Here is a 19424-nt window from a genome sequence, read left to right on the forward strand (position 1 = left end):
CGCTGACGGAGCCCGAATTTCATTTCTCCCAAATTAAAGCAGTTTCTTAGCGTTTTCTTAACCACTTCTGTTGAACTCTGCTGTCTGTTGCCAGGGTTACGGTCCGTTCCTCCAGGCCATGGGATCTGTAGCCCCACACACACACACACCCCTTTCTCTCACAGTTAGGAATGTTTCTCTCTCTCTCTCTCTCTCTCTCTCTCTCTCTCTCTCTCTCTCTCTCACACTTTCACCGGGTGCGTTTGACATATTTTGGAGCACATATCTTCGAACGGGTAAGGTCTAGTTCCCTTAATTGTGTGGACTTCTTATAAATGAATTAATGCAGATGTTAAACAATAATGCAACTCTTTAGGGTGTAAAAGGAAACCAAATGGTTTCATTTCACTCTCAAGAGTTAAAGGGATATTACACTTTCAAAAAAACTTTTAGGTCTAATCAGGCTTGTATGAACACCCTGAACAGTTTTTAATTTGCTTCATTCAATATTTAGATATTTGATGTAAATGTTACCAGCTCCAACACGCCCAGGCCCTCTCCACATACACACCCATTGTAACTTCAAACTCCATTTTAACCATGATAGATTCATTAAAAACACACATTATTTTTTCTGGTGACTCATAATACCCTCCTAATACGTGAGCAGACCGTGTTTTTTCAATAACCTTTTTCTTTTATTTTTAATAATTCTTTGGGAAAATGGAAAACATTAAATACAATATTTTATTGAAAATAAATGAAAAAAGTTATTGAAAAAACACGGTCTGCTCACGTATTAGGAGGGTATTATGAGTCACCAGAAATAATAATGTGTGTTTTTAATGAATCTATCATGGTTAAAATGGAGTTTGAAGTTACAATGGGTGTGTATGTGGAGAGGGCCTGGGCGTGTTGGAGCTGGTAACATTTACATCAAATATCTAAATACTGAATGAAGCAAATTAAAAACTGTTCAGGGTGTTCATACAAGCCTGATTAGACCTAAAAGTTTTTTTGAAAGTGTAATATCCCTTTAAGATCTATAAAGGGTCTATTTGGTTCCCAACTCTCCATCATTTAGCTAGGGACCACCTGGAACCCCCTCAACGACCGCTGGTGGTCCCCGGACCACTGGTTGAGAACCACTGGTATAACAGACCCCCAACCCTACCGTGCACTCAGCATGACCATCTGCTCAAACTGAAGATTTCCTGAAGGATGTTTGACAGTATGATTAGTTTCCATCCCATTTTCTCAATGAATTGAGTACAAAGGACCCCAATGTAAACAGGACATAGTGCTTTCTTGGGTAGACCTTGTATCCGAATTGTACTGTCATGTCCTTTCCTAAGCAAACTGCTAATAAAGTATTCAATCAAATCAATCAATTGTATTCATCAAAACCCAAATACCACTACCACCACTCTTAACAATTTTCAGCACAACATCGTCTCTGTCTTTGCTGATGCTTATTGTTAGGCCGAGATGCTCTGATATTCAGGATCTCCCTTTTGCCCGTCTTCTCTCAGGTCTTTGTCATTGATTCATCTCATCTTCCTCGGGTGACAAACACAACCTCATGCAACCTTCAGGCCTTTTAACATCTCAGCAATGTCTATATGTGGGCTGGAGGTTCCTGTAGAGTTGTTATTCGATAGCGCACTCTGCAGACTCTTGGCGGCCTGGTTGAGGAACAGAGGGACCGTCTGGGAGGCGCTGTCCTCCTCCGACTCCTTTTCTCCCCGAGAACACAGGAGCACTTCGTTCACCTCGCCCTCGATCCCCTGAGAGAACACGCGGGGGAACACGCCGCGCACACGCTCCACCACACTCTTCCTCAGCACAGAGTCACGACACACTAGGTTCAGCATGAATACACCTGGTTGGTGAGAGACGGGGGAGAAGAATAGTGATGTAAAGAAGTTGTTCTCAACCTGTTTTTTTAGGGGTGTCCCCAGATGACAGTGAAGTGACAAATGAAGGACATTTAAGACGTTTTCAATACCATAAGAAAAGGAAAAAATAGAAAGAAAAGAAAAATACCATTACTGAAGTAAGAAATAAAAACTGGTCAAACATTGGGCAAATAATGTAAGTAGGAGGTAAACTTTTAGAAAATGGCAGGTCTACTAACTCACAACGCCTCACGTTGCGAGGCGTTGTGAGTTAGTAGAGCTGCTATTTTCACAATATTTATCTATGTAACAGAGTCAAACTAAATGTAATGCCTCAACTCCTACATTCCAAGTGCAAGGCGGGGGGGCCATGGCCTGAAAAGGCTGAGAACCACTGATGTGATGTAAAGAACAAGGAACTATCGTGAAAAAAACTAATAGAAATAAAAAAATAATAGCAACATAGAAAAAAATATGTAGTAGTAGATTTAAGTAAGTAAAAATTCATGGTTATGATATATGACAACTACTTCCTACAGAAGCTAAATGTGTTGTTATTGACACTGTACCTCTGGGAGTTAGCAGGCTGAGGACCTTCTTCAGGAAGGGGATCTCTACAAAGCCAGCGGGAGGGCAGCTCATACCCACAGAGGTATCCTTACTGTCCACGTCAAACATGATGACATCAAACAGACGACCACCTGATGGAGACAATTTAGTGTGAAACATACTAGTATACAAATGTTCATATATCACATTATGCAGTCCTCCAATGCAATTTTCCTTCCCTCTCCGTTTGGTTCGTCGTGACTTGATACCTGACCTGAACACTCACCTTCTTTCGCCAAGGCATCGATGCGCTCAAGGCCATCGCCGACCGTGACGGTCAAGTGGTCATCGGGTCGGAAGCCAAACCATTCCTTTGCCACCTCCAGAATGACGGGGTCTAACTCCACAACCTCAACGCTGGCACCGGGGACAAAGTCCCGCAGGAACTGAGGCAGGCCTCCTCCACCGAGCCCCACTAGGAGCACAGAGACAGGGACATCTAGGAGAGGACACACAGGGCATGAAATTGATATCGTCAGAGAAGACAGGAAAATTGTGATATTTAAAAGGAAAAGATGGTATATTCTTTTCATTAAGACAAACTTAACCTAATTTTTTGCAAAGACATGACAGACCGATAACAATACACCAAAAGGTTTAGAGAACGCACATTGAAGTGGAATAGTTATTGAGATACATTTACCAGTGAAAGATTACATAAAAACGACCTTTGTTTAATTGAAAGGGTCCTCCATCACAAAGACACAAAACGAAGAAACAAAACAAAGACAAAATAACAACTTGTACATTAGGGTGGATCTTAAATGACCTTTTTCTGATTTTCTTGAGTCTCACCCCCCAATTATGTTCCAATGTACAAAAAACTGCTTTGGTTAAAATTTGGTTGAATTTCAAGCATATTTAGAGGTAGCTCAATCAAGTCAAAGATTGTACATTTTATTGGTCAAAATCGAATTGCACTGCAGGCACATTTAAGTTATACATTACACATTATTCTTATACTAAGCACAGAAATGATATTTTTTAAGCTTACAAATCTAAACACAAATCTGATTACATGTTTGTCATATGTCAAACCAGAATTAATGTATTGTAGGTAATAGCAAAGCAAAGAATGACAATTCACTGCAGTATAGCAATTCAGTAGTTACTGATCAATTAAAGTGCACAATTTGCAGCAAGTATTGGAGTTGGGACTCATCTTTAGTAATGAGACCACAATATTCTTGTATTAGGTCAACCCCACACTCTGCATGATCATTAACAACATTCATCGCCTTCACTACAGCCAGAGCTTCTTGGTAGTCCTCCCTGGGCTCCCACTCAAAGCACCTTGGAAAAAATCTTCAATGTTCTTCCTTGCAATTGTTCCAAGGTCAACAGTAATTCTCTTCATATGCCCCTGTTCACCATAAGTGATTGGAAAACTTTAGAGAAGCAGCTTTAGACACCTCAGCATTTATTGATGAACCAGATACCTCGCTGCTCGAGGTATCCGGTTCAGAGCTCCAGGAGCTACCCATCATGCCCGTTGGATGGCAAAGGTTATTTATTGTATGAAGATCTGGATGTTTCATGGCCAATTCAAACTGACCTTCAGGGAAGAAAAAGCATGCATGGATTTGTGCATTTTTGCAGTTTGCAATTATGTGAAGGCATGGATGATGGCACCTGTTGCTGTCAGCGCTCCACTAAATTACTTGGCAGCTGTTAAAATCGTTGCTGGAATATTCATCAATAAATGCTGAGGTGTCTAAAGCTGCTTCTCAAAAGTGTTCCAATCACTTATGGTATTTTGCTCCAGAGATTGTCGGACTTGCATTGTTTGACAGTCAAGTGAGCGCGCAAACGAAGAGGCTGATGGTGAGAGCCATGAAAGATGGAAATGAAGATCATGAACTGAGAATTACTGTTGACCTTGGAACAATTCCAAGGAAGAACATTGAAGTGCTTTTCAAAATGATGGATCTCCCAGATGACTTCCTTGACGTTGATCCCGATGAGTGGGAGCCCAGGGTAGACTACCAAGAAGCTCTGGCTGTAGTGAAGGCAATGAATGTTGTCAATGATCATGCAGAGCGTGGGGTTGACCTAATACAAGAATATTGTGGTCTCATTACTAAAGATGAGTCCCAACTCCAATACTTGCTGCAAATTGTGCAGAAGTAGCAGAACCATCGGCACAAGTATCCCGATAGCCGTAAACAAACTTTAATTGATCAGTAACTACTGAATTGCTATACTGCAGTGACTTTCGGGGTTTTTGGGGGTAAACAAGGAAGTGGGGCTGTGTACTTGTTGTGTGTTGTGAGTATGATTGAAGAGTGTGCAATAAAGACATGTCATTGTGCACGTTAAATGAAAAATAGCAATTGTCATTCTTTTCTTTGCTATTTCCTACAATACATTAATTCTGGTTTGACATATGACAAACATGTAATCAGATTTGTGTTTAGATTTGTAAGCTTAAAAAATATAATTTCTGTGCTTAGTATAAGAATAATGTGTAATGTATAACTTAAATGTGCCTGCAGTGCAATTCGATTTTGACCAATAAAATGTACAATCTTTGACTTGATTGAGCTACCTCTAAATATGCTTGAAATTCAACCAAATTTTAACCAAAGCATTTTTTTGTACATTGGAACATAATTGGGGGGTGAGACTCAAGAAAATCTAAAAAAGGTAATTTAAGATCCACCCTATTGTACATACACACACACGCCCGCACGCGCACACACACCTTTGTTCTCTGGTGTTCCCAACTGAAGCATGGCAAAGCCGGCCACCATGATTTCATGGTGAGTACAGCAAAGGAAGCCACTGTCCACTGAAAGGGAGGTGGAGGACGTCTTAGGAGCTGCTGTTGGTTTGACCTTCTTTCTGTTCTTCTTTTTGTGACTGGCTGCTGTGGAGTGAGTACAAAACACAGAAAAGTGAAACATTTATCGCTAGAGTGCAACGCTCAACAGGAACAGTGCTGAGAATTGTGCAGTAAAGAAGGGAAGAGGGCGACTGACCGGTATGTGGGGGGGAAAGGCGGCTCTCTGACTGGACAAGGCCAGCATTAGACAGGAAGACCAGTCTGCGATAAAGGTCTCCGTCTCCTCCTCTCACGTCTTCCACAGAGTACTCTCCACTCAGCTCACTCACACCTTTACTCACCACTTCTCTCCAACCCAGCTCACCGCCCACTGACAGGAAGGGCACCTGGATGGGCACAGAGAGGCAACCAATCTCCAACTATTGCACAATTTTTTTTTGTCAATTAACCACCCCGTAAATCCTTGAATTACATTTATTTTTAATTTTTAATCATATCCTTCACAATTAAGAACATAGGGAGCCAGGATTAACAGCAACTCTCACAGTGTAATGCAAGTGTCTTGCATCGTATCTGTGTCCTCATTAGTTCCAAAACACTCTACTTACAAAACTCTCTCACACACAAACGTGTGTAAATGCTGTGTAATGCAGTGTAAATGCTGTGTTTTAAGTAAGTAGTGAGGACATAGACTAGATAAACTGGACCCATATTTAACAAAGAATCTCCATGAATTCAAGGCTTCACGGGGTGAGTAATTAATAGGGGGAAAACGGTCATTTTGTAGTTAAGCATTCCTTTAAGAATTCATATTAACAGTAATAGAGAGGAATTAATTTACCTGATGGTTGGCTGGCATACCAGGGGGAGCAAGGTCCATCACCATTGGCGAGAGCTCTGCCTGGACCGCCTGCATGTCTGTGTACTCCTGGTTCCTGTGCATCGCTACGACCACCAACCGCCTGAAGTTAGCACTAGTCGCCAGCTGGCTCCGCCCCTCACTGGAACCATACTGCCAATCAGTCTCTCTGCCCTGTGGGACTGAAGGGCAAGCACAGCAGGTGAGCTGTCAGATAACGCAAACAAGTTGACAGAGGTGTCATTTCAGAAAGACATAGGGGGTGGCATTCCTAAAAAAAGCAAAAATAGTGGATCTACAAGCTCTCAAGGCGTCGCTTGAGCTTGTAGATCAACTATTTTCACTACTTGTTTTGGGGTGAAAAGAGAAAGTGTTTGTCTATGGTGACATTCCCAAAATAGGGATGCCATGCCAAGGGGAGATAGTGTATGCATAAAATAACTACATTCAAGGTTAAATGTGAACACTAGGGGGTGGCAGTTGCCTGATGACCCAAATGACACTGCTGCAATAAGTGTGACAGAATCTCAAGGCAGCAATATATGAATATGGACGCAGTGGAGAAAAATGAGGGCTCACCAATAAATATGGCAAAGTGATTTGCCTTGGGCACCTTGGCACCAGGGGCACAATCTTGCACTGTGAGAGTGTATCTGGGCAGACCGGTTTTGACGTTGCACAGGGTGAGTGAGAGGTTAGAGGTGGCGTCCGTGCCCGTTCGGAGCCTCTTTCTCAGGATAGCGTACGCCTGGCGCTCCTTCACCGCAGACAGGAGCTCTGGCACCTGCGCCAGGCGGGTTGGGGCTCCGTCCTCTCCGAGGCATAACTCCAGAATAGGCATGGGCATTGGCTGTCGGAACTTGGTGCAGATTAGCACGAAGACTGGCAGGGCAAAGGAGTCCTCCTGACTCTCCGTTTCCTCCAGACAGTGGAGTCTCACTGCCCACCCCATCTGAACAAAGTGCTCCACAGCCAGCCTGATCACACTCTCCTGGGCCAGAGTCACACAGACATACCTGCCACCAACACTTAACACACGGCCAACCTGCAAGGAAAAATAAAATTAACAAATTGTGAGATTTTTTTTTTATAGTTTTATTTTCATTATTCAAGGAGACGGTAAAACATCTGCAAACTGGTTTAAAGCTCCCCAAATGTAGCCTATTTTCTTCCATGGTGCAACGTTTCGACCTTATAGGTCTTCATATTTGCCTGGTGAAGACCTAGGTCGAAACGTTGCCATTAAAGAAAATACATTTTCTGAGATTTAAACCTTCTTCTCCTGGCTTGATTCTTGCTTTAAAGGAGTAGTTCACCCACAAAATGACTTATTTTCTATTGATTACTCATGCCATGGAGATTTGAGTTCAATAATATGTTTTTGTATTTGTCACATTCTTAAGACAAAAATGTAATTATAGTAAATTTACCCCCATTGATTCCGGATGGGGACCCAAATGGATTCGGGTACACATCCGGAATCAATAGGGGTACATTTATTATAATTAAATTATTGTCTTAGGAATGCGACTAAAACAAATATTATTGGACTCAAGTCTCCATGGCATGAGTAATCAATAGAAAATAAGTCATTTTGTGGGTGAACTACTCCTTTAATAGAGGGTATGCACGCGACATCATCATCATCATACCCGGAAGATATGCGGGAACGCCAACTGAGTGGCTATGACAGCCCATACATCCAAACAGAAAAGTCCTACCTGATTGCACTAAATGACGTTAAACAACGTTAAATTCACTTTGCCACTCGATTTTCCATTCACTTTATGCATGTGCATACACTCTATATCCAGCACCTGGCCTAAATACAGGTACAAGATGTGCACACAATCTCCTCTGTGGATTATTCTATATTGCCATGGGAGTTGCCTGGATTTCTGACTTGCATGCCAAGATATCACACCAGAGTAGATCCCCTGTATCTATTTAACATTAAACATAATATACATATTAGTTATGATCTGTGAGGGTCCTTGCAAACTCCAAACGTTTCACCTGCATTCCTTACAGAATGTTCCCGTTTAGACAGGAACATTCTGATCCTAGGTCTCTCACCTCCGTGAGCATTCTTTTGGCGAGTGTCCCTTCCTCCTCAGATGCCATGGCATCCAGGGTGCCCTTGTCCAGAGTGGCCTGGTAGCTGGCATCCTCGTAGGGCGTCTGTGTGGCATCCACTTGATGGTAAGTTAGGTCTGGACGTCGCTCTGCATTCCGCTTGTTCATATGGGTCACCACTGTCTCACTGATATCAATGTTGGTCAAATGTTTGTAGCCCACATCATAGAGCTGTTCACTAAGCTCAGAATTGCCACAGCCAACCACCAGCACCTGAACAACAGAACACAGTGCTAATGAATCAATTGATACTGATCAGGGATATAGGGACATCTGGGCACCTTTATGTAAAATTGGCTATTTTGTCCAAAATATGAAAATATAAAATATTTGTAAAATGGTTAAATAAAGTATACATGATATGAACAATGAAGTGAATGAACATGCACTGTACATCATTATCAAACTTAATTTTATCCTTCAACTTCTTGTTTATGAACCAAAATGACAGATACCGGTATACAGGTTTTGAAGTAATTGTTGAAATATTAGACCTTAATCGAATGTTTAAGCATGCAATGATCATGTACTTTCTTTTAAGACATTTCTTTTACTTTTTAACATTTTTGACAAAATAATAGCCAATTCTGAGACCTGTCAATGCTGTCATGCAGTATAGTTAGTTGCCAGGAAGGGCTGACAGCTGACAGGCTGTCTATCAACACAATAACTTGAATCATGCAAGGACTGTCAGGGGTTTTTACCTTATCTTGGGTTTTGATGTATTTATGCAACACGCCGCAGAGCTTGTTATAATCTCCATACCACTCAAAGGCTTTCTCTCCACGCTTCTTGAAAAATCTTTCCCAATATTCTTCCGAGCTGAACTCCTCGGCAGTAACCGGTAAGAGACTCATGTTTATATGTTGGGTTATTTGAACATGTATCAGTTGTTATTAGTCTCTCTCTCTCTCCCTATGCTCTCTCCGCATGGTACTTTATGGACTTGTTTACCCGGACCATGTTTCTGGCTGTACTGCTCTCTGATTGGATTATTTCCCTCGGGGAGGAGTTCAAAGCTGCTCGATGATTGGTTGTGGCGTTTAGAGCACTCGTCTCATTGGCTACCACGTTGCCGGAAGTGTTTTCCTAGAGGAAGAGTTTGGTCCGCCTCTGTAAATCTTCCTGAAGATAGTCATGGAAAGGAATGTAAGTTGAGGTTCCTTGAAGATACTGTTACTGTAGTCAGCATGGCTGTTCCCGCCGGCAGGTCTGTGGTTTTCGTGACTGGAAACGCGAAGAAACTTGAAGAGGTAAGATTGTATTCGTATTTTTATTGTTATTATTCATATTATATGAGATACTTAAAGTGTGGTTCCTGTGGAAATAAGCTTCGGCTTTCTAGGATCTCCTTTTAGTTGACCTTGTAGGCTACCAGTGATTTGTACTGTCATGAAACTGTACCTTTTTCTATTGCAAACTTCTAATAAATTCTTCAATCAATCAATCAATTCATGTTATTCATTCATCCATTCTAAAATATATAAGTGCCATGGATATGAGAATTTACGCTTGTCCAGACGTTTCCTTCTGTGCTTGCTGCTGTTAAATGGCATTGCAGACCTAGAATGGCTGATATTCCATTGCCAACTTGAGAGCTTTTCAGATGGATATTACTTTCAATTGTGTGACGTCACGTTCTCTTTCTAACATGGAATACTAGCTCTAGAACACATTTTCGTGGAGGGATTCGTGCCCTGTGTGTGTTTAATTGTTGCGACTTGGGGTCAGGTCAGGTGCAGAGGTCAGGTGGTCTTTCAGCTGAATACTGGTGGTCAGTGGTCAGTGGTCACTAAGCCAAAAATCCAACTCGCAAAATCAACTTGCTAGGACACCTCGCCAATGAGCAGGGTTGCCAACATTGGACTGTCAGAATCCAGGAGATTAATTTTTTAGGGGGTGTGCAGAACTCCCCAACTGAGGTCTGGTGGTCCTTCCCCAAAACCTCTTCACAGATATATATTTCCCTGTGTTCTGTTGAATTTTGTGCATGTTTGATACTTTTATCAGGCTTGCTTTACTGGCATGGGTACAATTTCAGCCTTAAAATGGCAAATATAGGTGTACAGATGTAATTTCCTGTGTTCTGGTGAATTTTGGGAGTTTGATACCAAATCCAGGAGAAATCCAGGAAATGGAAATGCCAATCATCCTGGCAAATCCAGGAGCATTGGCAAGCCTGCCAATGACTGTGGACAATTTGGCGAGTTGGATTTTTGGCGAAGTGACCTGATACCTTTCAGCTATCCAGTTGAAAGTTCTGGCAGGAAATGTGGAATAGGCTACATGCTTTTGTAGGCTTATGTAATATCAGCCATTCTAGGGCTACTGTATGTAAAACCATCTTCGCGTTCCTCATTTCCAAAACATCCTTATCTATCACATGTCATTCTTTCAGGTTATTCAGATCTTGGGAGACAAGTTTCCTTACAAACTCATATCCAAGAAAATTGACTGTAAGTATTGCAAGTCACACGTGCAAATGAATTCCGTCTCACCATTGATGGGGAAATGTAATTCACTAATAAATTAATAGCTATATATGGAGATATCTGTGTCAGTCCTTGTCCCTTTTATGCCCATATATGGAGATCCTATCAATCATCAATATTAAGCCCATATCTTGGAATGCCTGTATATGGACATAGTGGTTGAATCAGCATTTTCCCATTTGGCTTCCATGTCAGTCTCATGTGGTCTATATGACATCAGACATCTATGATGTCAGTCATCTCCATATTTGGTAAAAGTTTAATTCTTTCCCTGTTAGGGCAACCACACTAATAATGATGATGGATCATGCATTTACTGATAGTCATAGTACAGTAATATCATTGTTTACTTGAACATGTTCTCATCCAGTGCCTGAATACCAGGGAGAGCCAGATGAGATCTCCATACAGAAGTGCAAAGAGGCAGCATGTCAGGTATGAGGCAATAAGTGATCACTTCACTCATAGGGTTTAATCCATTAAAACTGTGATATCAATATTTTTAACTCAAATCTTTGCTTCTGGGGGTCCCTGGGTCGAAACATTTTGAGATGGGGGTCCGCGTCCAAATATATATAATTTAGGATTTAGAAGACATTTTTATCGACCTCAGGTCTTAATGGGTTGATAATTATATGATTACTATTATTTTCATCCTTCAGATTGATGGGCCGGTGATAGTGGAGGACACCTGCCTGTGTTTCAGAGCCCTAGGGGGTCTGCCTGGTCCTTACATGTCAGTGTACCGTCTATTCAATTACTGTATTTTGTTCCTTTTTGTTTCTGAATGAATGAGATTATAATGGGTTGGCTCTTTTCTTTTGTTACAGAAAATGGTTCCTTGATAAACTGAAGCCAGAAGGTAAGATGTAAATATTAGATGTCTCTTATCAAACATTAAAGCAGTCGGAAGATACACGCACATCCCAGTGACTGCGACGGGTGCTGGATCCAAAAAAGTAGACTGAAGAAGAGGAGAAGGAATCCGCACACTGTTTCGGCCTATCTGGCCTTCATCAGGTGTATACTGATACACCTGATGAAGGCCAGATAGGCCGAAACGTTGTGTTATTTTTTTGCCTGCTGTGTTAATAAAAAATTTGGGAGCTGAGAGACAGTGTGCGGATTCCTTCTCCTCTTATCAAACATTACCACAGTTGTATATCGTCGTTGTCGGATGAAAACCCTGTATGTCCAAAACCGTTCGTTTTGTATTTATCATTTTAAAAATGATTTAAACTAGTGAAAACAGACGATCTACATGTGCTTAGATCTGCTGTTTTCACTACCTTTGTGTGACGGCCTTGTATGATGAAGCAGGGTTTTGCTTTGCGATAAAACGTACAAATGAAACTTGGAGATACGAGGTTTCTGCCCGACAGTGACGATATCTAAATGTTAATATGAGTTGTGGTGGGGGTGTTTTCCAGGGTTGTATAAGCTCCTAGCTGGGTTTGAAGACAAATCGGCCTGGGCTCTCTGCACCTTTGCCTTCACTGCTGGGAAGAACGAGCCAGTACAGCTCTTCAGAGGGATAACAGAGGTAAAAATCTCCTTATGCCCCTCTCTCTCTCTTTATTTGTCTTTAACTGTTTTCCATGTATTGACATACTTTTGTTTTGGTGTTTCTAGGGGTCTATCGTGGACCCCAGAGGTCCTAGAGACTTTGGATGGGACCCCTGTTTCCAACCAGATGGTTATGACAAAACGTAAGCAAGGCTGTTGCATGTCCCAGTAATATCACAAGAGGGCGCCAAATGTTAACCAGCTATTTAGGTCCTTGCATTTAAGTTCATTGCTTGTGTTTCCATTTGTGTCCAGTACAATTTACAGTATTTTTCCCCTTTCATCTACAGCTATGCTGAGCTGCCTAAAGATGTAAAGAACACAATCTCTCACCGCTACCGGGCGCTGGCAGCCATGTCTGAACACTTCTCTAAGTTAAACGTCGACACGCCACAGAGCAAGAAGAAGAAGCAGGAAGATTGAACCAATCAGAGGGGCTCTGAAGCTAAATGGGTCAAACGTTCTATCATTCGGGTTAAACATACCTCATTATTGACATGGTTTCATTCATATACTGTAGGTTGCTTGTGCATTTTATAAATTCAACGTGCGTGGGGAGTCTGCTCCACAAAAGTTGCTGTCCGGTATCTATTGCCTTTTTGTTTTTAAATAAACATTTGGTTTAACTGTAACACATTTTCACTTCTTTTGGTATAGAGAGTAAAAACTTGTTGCTTCCATTTTTAGCTGAAAGGAAATCAGGATGTCTTCCAGATAACATGGAAAGAGTGGAAATTGTTTCAAGACGCAGTGGATGTTTGGGAAGTACTGCCAGCGAATTGCTTGGAAGAGTGCATAAATTAGGATGGGCTCCAGGGTCCTGATGAGAGCAGCAGACAGCACTTGGGCTGCGACTGGCTCCTGGGGGTGACGAGAGTAGGGTGGGAGTGTGAGGACAGGATGGGGGGGTTTAGAGAAAGAGTTGTGGGAGGAGGAGTTCTGGATTGTTCTGTACAGAGATTACTGTATAGCTGGGGAGTCTGGTTTAAAAAAGAATCCTTACCCTGGGGGAGGGTGTCTCAGAGCGGGCACAGTTCCAGCACCTGTGACTGATGCCTCCCAGATGTACGGAAAGAGAAAGAATGCACACATGTACATTTTGTCCTCTGAGGGTAAGTGGAAGTAACGGCAGATCATCAGGCAGAGAGAGCCATCAGCAAACACTCAAACTAATACAAATATGTGATGACATTCGAAGAAATACAATTCCCTTACAGTATACTGGCAGTGGTGTATATACAGCATTGACATTCCTTAAGTTCTCTAAGCTCTTCTCCCTTGAAGTCCTTTTTCTTTTCAGCTGTATTCTATTCCAAGTACCCTCTATTTTCAATTCTTTGTACTATGCAGTCATGAACAGTATCCGCTTCAAATCTACGCTTTTCCCTATGTCTATGTGAAGCTTTTAAATCATTCGAAAATTGAACTATTATTACAAAATATTATATATGAATGAGCTCTATAAATAACATGTACTGTATTGTAATGACTTGTAATAATGACTTTGCATAAGTTACTCTATGATCAAAAGTCAAAACCTGATACAGGGTTTAAATTCTAGACATTTCTGGAGTTATTGTCCTGTAAGGAAGAGAAAGAACAAATCTGTTTTACAGTGAGCCTCCAGCACTTCCACGTCAGGCTAATCCTGATCTGAGGTCACCAGAGTTCAAGGTCACCCATATGATGTCATCCTGCACACCTTTCCCACACTCATGTACTGTAACCCCGGCCCTGTACTGACCCCTGGGTCAACAAAGGTCACTGCCACCACGGTTTATGTATTTGGTGGACACCACACATCCTCTGCCTATTAATAAAGAAATAGTTTGTTGACTTTACAAAGAGTTGTCTTCACAGGACTACGTATTGTGATTACTGATTCTATTCAGTTCTTCTAGTGACATCATCTGATCAGTCAATACATTTCGGTTTGGAATCTTGAACATCTTGAAAGGTTCCACATGCTCCACAAGTCATAATATGTCTGGTATTTAATATACATGGTAAACATTCAAACAAGTGAAATTGAAAGTGATGGCAGTGACACAAAGAAGCGTTTATTAAAGAGGTGGTGAGACCCCAAAACAAACACAAGTAGGTCTAATGATTACTATCAAAACATTACTACTTTTAAAGTGTCTGGACTATTTGTTCAACGTACCTATCACACCCAAATATGACATAGCTGACATTTCTGCTTCCTTTAGTTATCTGTTATTAAAAAATATGAAGTTTCTGCCAATTGAATAATCATTTTAAACCACATATACCGGTATGTAAAATGTTTTCATTCCCTCAGGGAGTGCAGTATGTATGATTTCGGCTTAACTGAGTGTGTTAGTATTGCTGGATTACTTAATACTGTTTTTGTCTTGAGACCCAGGAAACTTGATGAACCTTTAAGGTGAAAACGTAACACACATGTAGATCACAAAGTGATGCTACAAAATAGCTGCTATTCTCTATAATGCAGCCTCAGAAACATTTCAGGGTCCCAGGCCCTGAACGTTTAAGAAATATAGTTTATGAAACCTCTCTCCTGGTATTATAGAACTACTAATATCCCCCAAAACACTCACTAGTAGGTTGTCAGGACAATCTCACGCCCCTCAGAGAAACAGACAATAACAAGCAACAAGATAGATGTGGAAAAGGCTCAATTATTTCCATGATGATGGTACTGTCTTTAATGAAGGCATGTGGCTATGCTGGAATTACTAAGAGGAAAGGATACCTTGTCTTTATGAGATCGTGTGCCATTATAATCTCACCAGGGGATGGAAAGGGTTTGATGTGGCCCCAGATTTGTTTACCTGAGCTTGACTATAGTAAAAGACTTGTCACAGTATGCCGTGACAAGTCTTACTGCATATATAGCCTGCAGTTAAAACCTTGAGCATGTGTTCTTTCTTTAGCTTTGGTATTTTTAAATAAGAGCACACGTAACCATGGATACAAGAGGTTCTGTTTCATGTATTTCTAAATCTAAGAGGGTTTGCTAAAGCTTTAAAGAGGCTATATAAATGAGGGTCATTTTCTTTGATAAACATTTCCATAAATTCTGAATTACTCTTGGTGTCTCTCCTGGTCAGTCCATAATCCTGCTGAGATTCAATTTCTCAATTTCCACTCTTTATGAGAGCAAAGCCAAGGTCTTGCTGGAGACATCAGTGGTTCCGTGACTAGTGTGTTTGTTCGTTTTATTGCTCCAGATGGAAGGAATACATGGGATGTCAGTTCACCTTTTATGTCTGGCCTTTGCTTTGTACCAAGACCATGTGCCCCACTTCCCTGTTTTAATCACTATATCAAACAAAGCATTTTGAACTGAAGATTAGTATTGATATTGTATGGTTAAAAATCACACCCGCTTCACTAGAACAGTGTTTCTCAAACTTTAAAACTTTTCAAAAAATTTCAAGGTCCAGTGTACAAATAAATGTACACTGACAGAGTTAGACTTGTATGGGTCAATTATACCCCCTAAACTGCCTAAAGGAACCCACAGTCCCTGAGAACCACTGCAATAGAATGATGATGTATAGACCCACATGATGTCACAGAGGGTTATATTGTCCAATTAGAAAAGGGACATAAGGATAGGTATGTACAATACATATACACATGGACATACACACAAAGTCACGTATTGGAGCGTTAACACCGCTCAAAACAAGTGTTCTGTTAAAAAGCAAAATCTCTATATTACAGTAGTAATCGTCGCTATAGATTGTTCAATGACAGGGGTGTCCCCATTGCTCCAGCTCATTAATAAACTGAGAATACATTTTCAGGTGGGTTACCAACTTCAACCAATCAAGAGAGAGAATGCCACAATGATATTAATCAGCTTTAATTAGATTGGTTGCTATAGGCAACACACTATTGTTCTCTTCTCAGTCCGGGTATTCTTTGAAAGCAAAGTGAACCTTCTTTTTGTTAACCTTTGCACAAAAGAAACTGAGATTTTGGTCATGCTTCACACACTGTTGTCATACTTCACTTGACATCACAATATAATTACATCTTTCTAGTTAGTGTGGTTGCTAAAGGCAAGACACTATTGTTCTCTCTTAAATTTATAAAGTACCTTTTAGCCAATGAGGAAGCATTCGACTAACTTTGCATCGTTCTCAGTGACGTCACCTTTATAGGGTAACCCCAAAAACGTAAAGGATTAACCCAAAAGACTTTATAGAGTAAAGGCCCTTTCCCACTGGGCGCGATAACGATAAAAAATATCGTTTTCAATTGAGGTGGATGGTAGCGTCCACACCACAACGATAAAGCCGCCATAATTGATGTAAACACCGACATATCGTTATAACCCCATTGAGTTGAATGGGAGAATGTAAAAACAGCAACAACAATTTCCCAGAATTGCATCTTTCTAGTTGATAATGTTCCAGGTCCAATTTTGGCTACAATTTCTTCCAATTTCACTTTTTGAACGGTGCTCGTCCTTGATGATTGGTTGACGACATTTTATTCCACAAGATTTCTTGTTACTTAGGGGAGGCCATGGGACTGGCTGTCGTCTTCTCCCACTTGCTGACGGCTGAATAAAATGTTAGATATGCCGTCTGTTTAGACGACAACAGCGTTTTTGGGGGTTGAAAACACAACAAAGTGAAACCACCTTCCAGCTCTGCCTCGTGTTTCCATGTGAAAGGGAAGAACGCTTGTTGGCTCACAACACGTGCGGATGTAAACACACAGCTGGTCTATCTGACACAGTGGCGTGCCACCGCCACCTAGCCACATGGCATGCATTGCACACTACAGCACACTTCAGCGTTTTCAGTCACTGATGCTTCTCTCGTGTAAATGCAGAATAAAAAGTGATAACGCAACAGCCGTTTTCTGTTCTGATCGTCGTCGTCTGAACGGCACCTAAGATGTATATTATTTGGCAACAAGTACATGACTTGTCACTCACAAATCAAAATGTATTGACTGATCAGAACCTGTCCTGTACCAAGTGTTTATTAAACCAAAGGTTGGTACAAGCTACAGGTATACAGTTTTACAGTTTGACCAAGCTCCACAGGGCGCTTAACTCGTATAAATAGCACCGCTCACTTCATATTCGGTGTGATTTGTTTGTGTGGTGCTAACCGCTCCAATAAGTGGCTTTGTGTTTTTCACCATGTGTTTTTCCAAGGGTTTTCCCATTGGATGACGTAAGCTTTCCAAGGGTTTTCCCATGGGGTTATAACTACACGACATGACATCACAGGATATCAGTATTTGAAGTGAGCACCGCTCACTTCACACGGGTGTGATTTTTTAAATTCAATTGAATTACTTTTGGTACAGATGGAAAAGGGTTTAAAAGACTACCTGCTCTAACCAAACAGTCCTGGGTCGTGTAACGTGAGAGACTGCAACAGGCGTTGGAAGTCCTGGGGCGTCCAGGCGTCTGTAGATTGTGTGCCCGTTCCGGCGGCACTGCTGCTGCTGCTGCTGTCAGGGCTGATGCTCAGAGGGTCATTGAACGTCACCAGGAGGTCCGTGGTGAACTGCGGCAGGCGGAACAGCCCCACGTGAAGGGTCACCGTGTTCCTGGCCGCCTCGTTGAACTTGGCCACCGCCTGCGTGCCCGTCAGCAACCAGGCGGAGCGGCACTGCGACAGGGACAGCTCCGACCTGGGCAGGGCCACCACGCTGGTCACCTCCAGGGTCCCCGCCGGCCCCAGCGCCTTGTTGCTTCCCGCGATGTCCTCGAAGTGGTACCTGGCGGCGTCCTGGTCCTGCACCTGCTCCTGGAACTCCAGGAGCTCCACGATGAGGCTCTGGTCGGTGTGGCAGTGGGCGAACACCTCCTGGTTGTCCGGGATCTCCCTCAGCTCGCTGATGTCCGTGACGCTGTGCGGCAGGGCGGCCGACAGAGCTCCTCCGAAGAGGGGACGGCTGCTGGTTTGGACACTCTGCATCACTGAAGCCTCTGAAACGGCAAGGCCAGTTTACAATATGTAAATCAAGTCTCACAGACACAAGACAAAGAGAGCATGAGCAAATGCACGCAAGTTATAATGACAATCACACAACTAAAAGGTGACTTAAATACCCGAGACAGGTTACCATAGTTACCACTAACATAACATGTAATTTGTATGTAACAAGGTTACCATACCAACGGTTGACGGTTGACCAATAACATTATGAGATATAATGTAACACAACATATATAATAATGTAATAATAACATAATAATTTGCGACTGGGCTTGCCTCAGCTTAAACCCTATATACGATGCAACAGGTTCATGTTTTCGAGCGGTGCAAACCGCACCTCCTACGTTTCAAATTGCCCAAAGAATTAGAAACATACACACAAAGTAAGTAACTGATGTCATGGACGGCCCATACAAGGAGATACAGTATATGCATGTGTCGTGCACCGCTCACTTAACACTGGTTATAACTTGATACATTGTTTTTTTGTATTGTCCCTGTCAAATAAACATAAAAATAGAAAATAAATAACATTGATTGATTGAATACTTTATTAGCTGTTTGCATAGGAAAAGCTCAAGACAGTACAGTTCAGATGCAAATTCAAAGGAGCTTTATTGGAATGAGATACAATTGTATTATAATACATGTTTTATAATATAATAATGTATATCTACAAAATAACTAAAGTTTTCAAATCATTATAGTGGAGTTAAAGTACAATATTATTTGCCTCTGAGATGTAGTGGAGATTGATTGATTGATTGATTGATTGATTGATTGATTGATTGAATACTCTAGCTGTTCGCGTAGGAAAAGCACAGGACAATACAGTTCAGATACAAGGTCTACTAATAGGATTTAAACCCAAGAAAGCACTATGGCTTGTTTAGGGGTCCTTTCTTGTACTATACAATAACCATAATAACAAAACATATCATTCATTCATGGCATAACGCAGCCAGGGTAGAACTGGCAAAACCTGCTCTTAAATTGACACAGCCTCGCATACGAGAGAAAGCCACTAACCTGCACAAATAAGTCAGATTTCAGATTTCACTGAACAGCATGTGTATTTGCTGCAGCCATTACAGACAAGACAAACACTTCCTGTGAGGGTGAAAGTTGATCTTCTTCTAT

The 19424-nt window shown here is 41.6% G+C and overlaps 3 protein-coding genes across 3 annotated transcripts; 1 reads left to right on the forward strand and 2 right to left on the reverse strand.

The window, feature by feature from the left end:
• Positions 1 to 1559: 1559 nt before the first annotated feature.
• Positions 1560 to 9123, reverse strand: mettl13 (methyltransferase 13, eEF1A lysine and N-terminal methyltransferase; the record flags this gene model as incomplete). Its single annotated transcript, XM_080729931.1, has 9 exons — positions 1560 to 1861; positions 2447 to 2578; positions 2713 to 2925; positions 5191 to 5355; positions 5468 to 5657; positions 6113 to 6312; positions 6710 to 7175; positions 8207 to 8479; positions 8971 to 9123. The coding sequence occupies 9 exons, from the start codon at positions 9121 to 9123 to the stop codon at positions 1560 to 1562; spliced, it is 2094 nt and encodes a 697-aa protein (XP_080586057.1).
• A 273-nt stretch (positions 9124 to 9396) lies between these two features.
• Positions 9397 to 12874, forward strand: itpa (inosine triphosphatase (nucleoside triphosphate pyrophosphatase)). The gene is made up of 8 exons (XM_080726151.1): positions 9397 to 9519; positions 10665 to 10722; positions 11129 to 11193; positions 11421 to 11494; positions 11589 to 11620; positions 12189 to 12301; positions 12391 to 12467; positions 12615 to 12874. The coding sequence occupies exons 1-8, from the start codon at positions 9457 to 9459 to the stop codon at positions 12745 to 12747; spliced, it is 615 nt and encodes a 204-aa protein (XP_080582277.1). The 5' UTR covers positions 9397 to 9456; the 3' UTR covers positions 12748 to 12874.
• A 4371-nt stretch (positions 12875 to 17245) lies between these two features.
• rangrf (RAN guanine nucleotide release factor) lies at positions 17246 to 19383 on the reverse strand. Its single transcript, XM_080735778.1, has 2 exons — positions 19314 to 19383; positions 17246 to 18274 (listed from the first exon to the last, which is right to left on the reverse strand). Exon 2 carries the CDS (start codon positions 18261 to 18263, stop codon positions 17676 to 17678), a length of 588 nt encoding a protein of 195 aa, XP_080591904.1. The 5' UTR covers positions 18264 to 18274; positions 19314 to 19383; the 3' UTR covers positions 17246 to 17675.
• Positions 19384 to 19424: the final 41 nt, after the last annotated feature.

Source organism: Nannobrachium achirus, assembly GCF_963921795.1.
Source record: "Nannobrachium achirus genome assembly, chromosome: 1".
Classification (NCBI taxonomy): Eukaryota; Metazoa; Chordata; class Actinopteri; order Myctophiformes; family Myctophidae; genus Nannobrachium; species Nannobrachium achirus.

Coding starts and splice junctions, on each gene's coding strand:
- itpa (XM_080726151.1), top strand. CDS start 9,457: ATGGCTGTTCCCGCCGGCAGGTCTGTGGTTTTCGTGACTGGAAACGCG. Junction 10,723..11,128: donor CATATCCAAGAAAATTGACT/GTAAGTATTGCA, acceptor GTTCTCATCCAG/TGCCTGAATACCAGGGAGAG. Junction 11,194..11,420: donor GCAAAGAGGCAGCATGTCAG/GTATGAGGCAAT, acceptor TTCATCCTTCAG/ATTGATGGGCCGGTGATAGT.
- rangrf (XM_080735778.1), bottom strand. CDS start 18,263: ATGCAGAGTGTCCAAACCAGCAGCCGTCCCCTCTTCGGAGGAGCTCTG.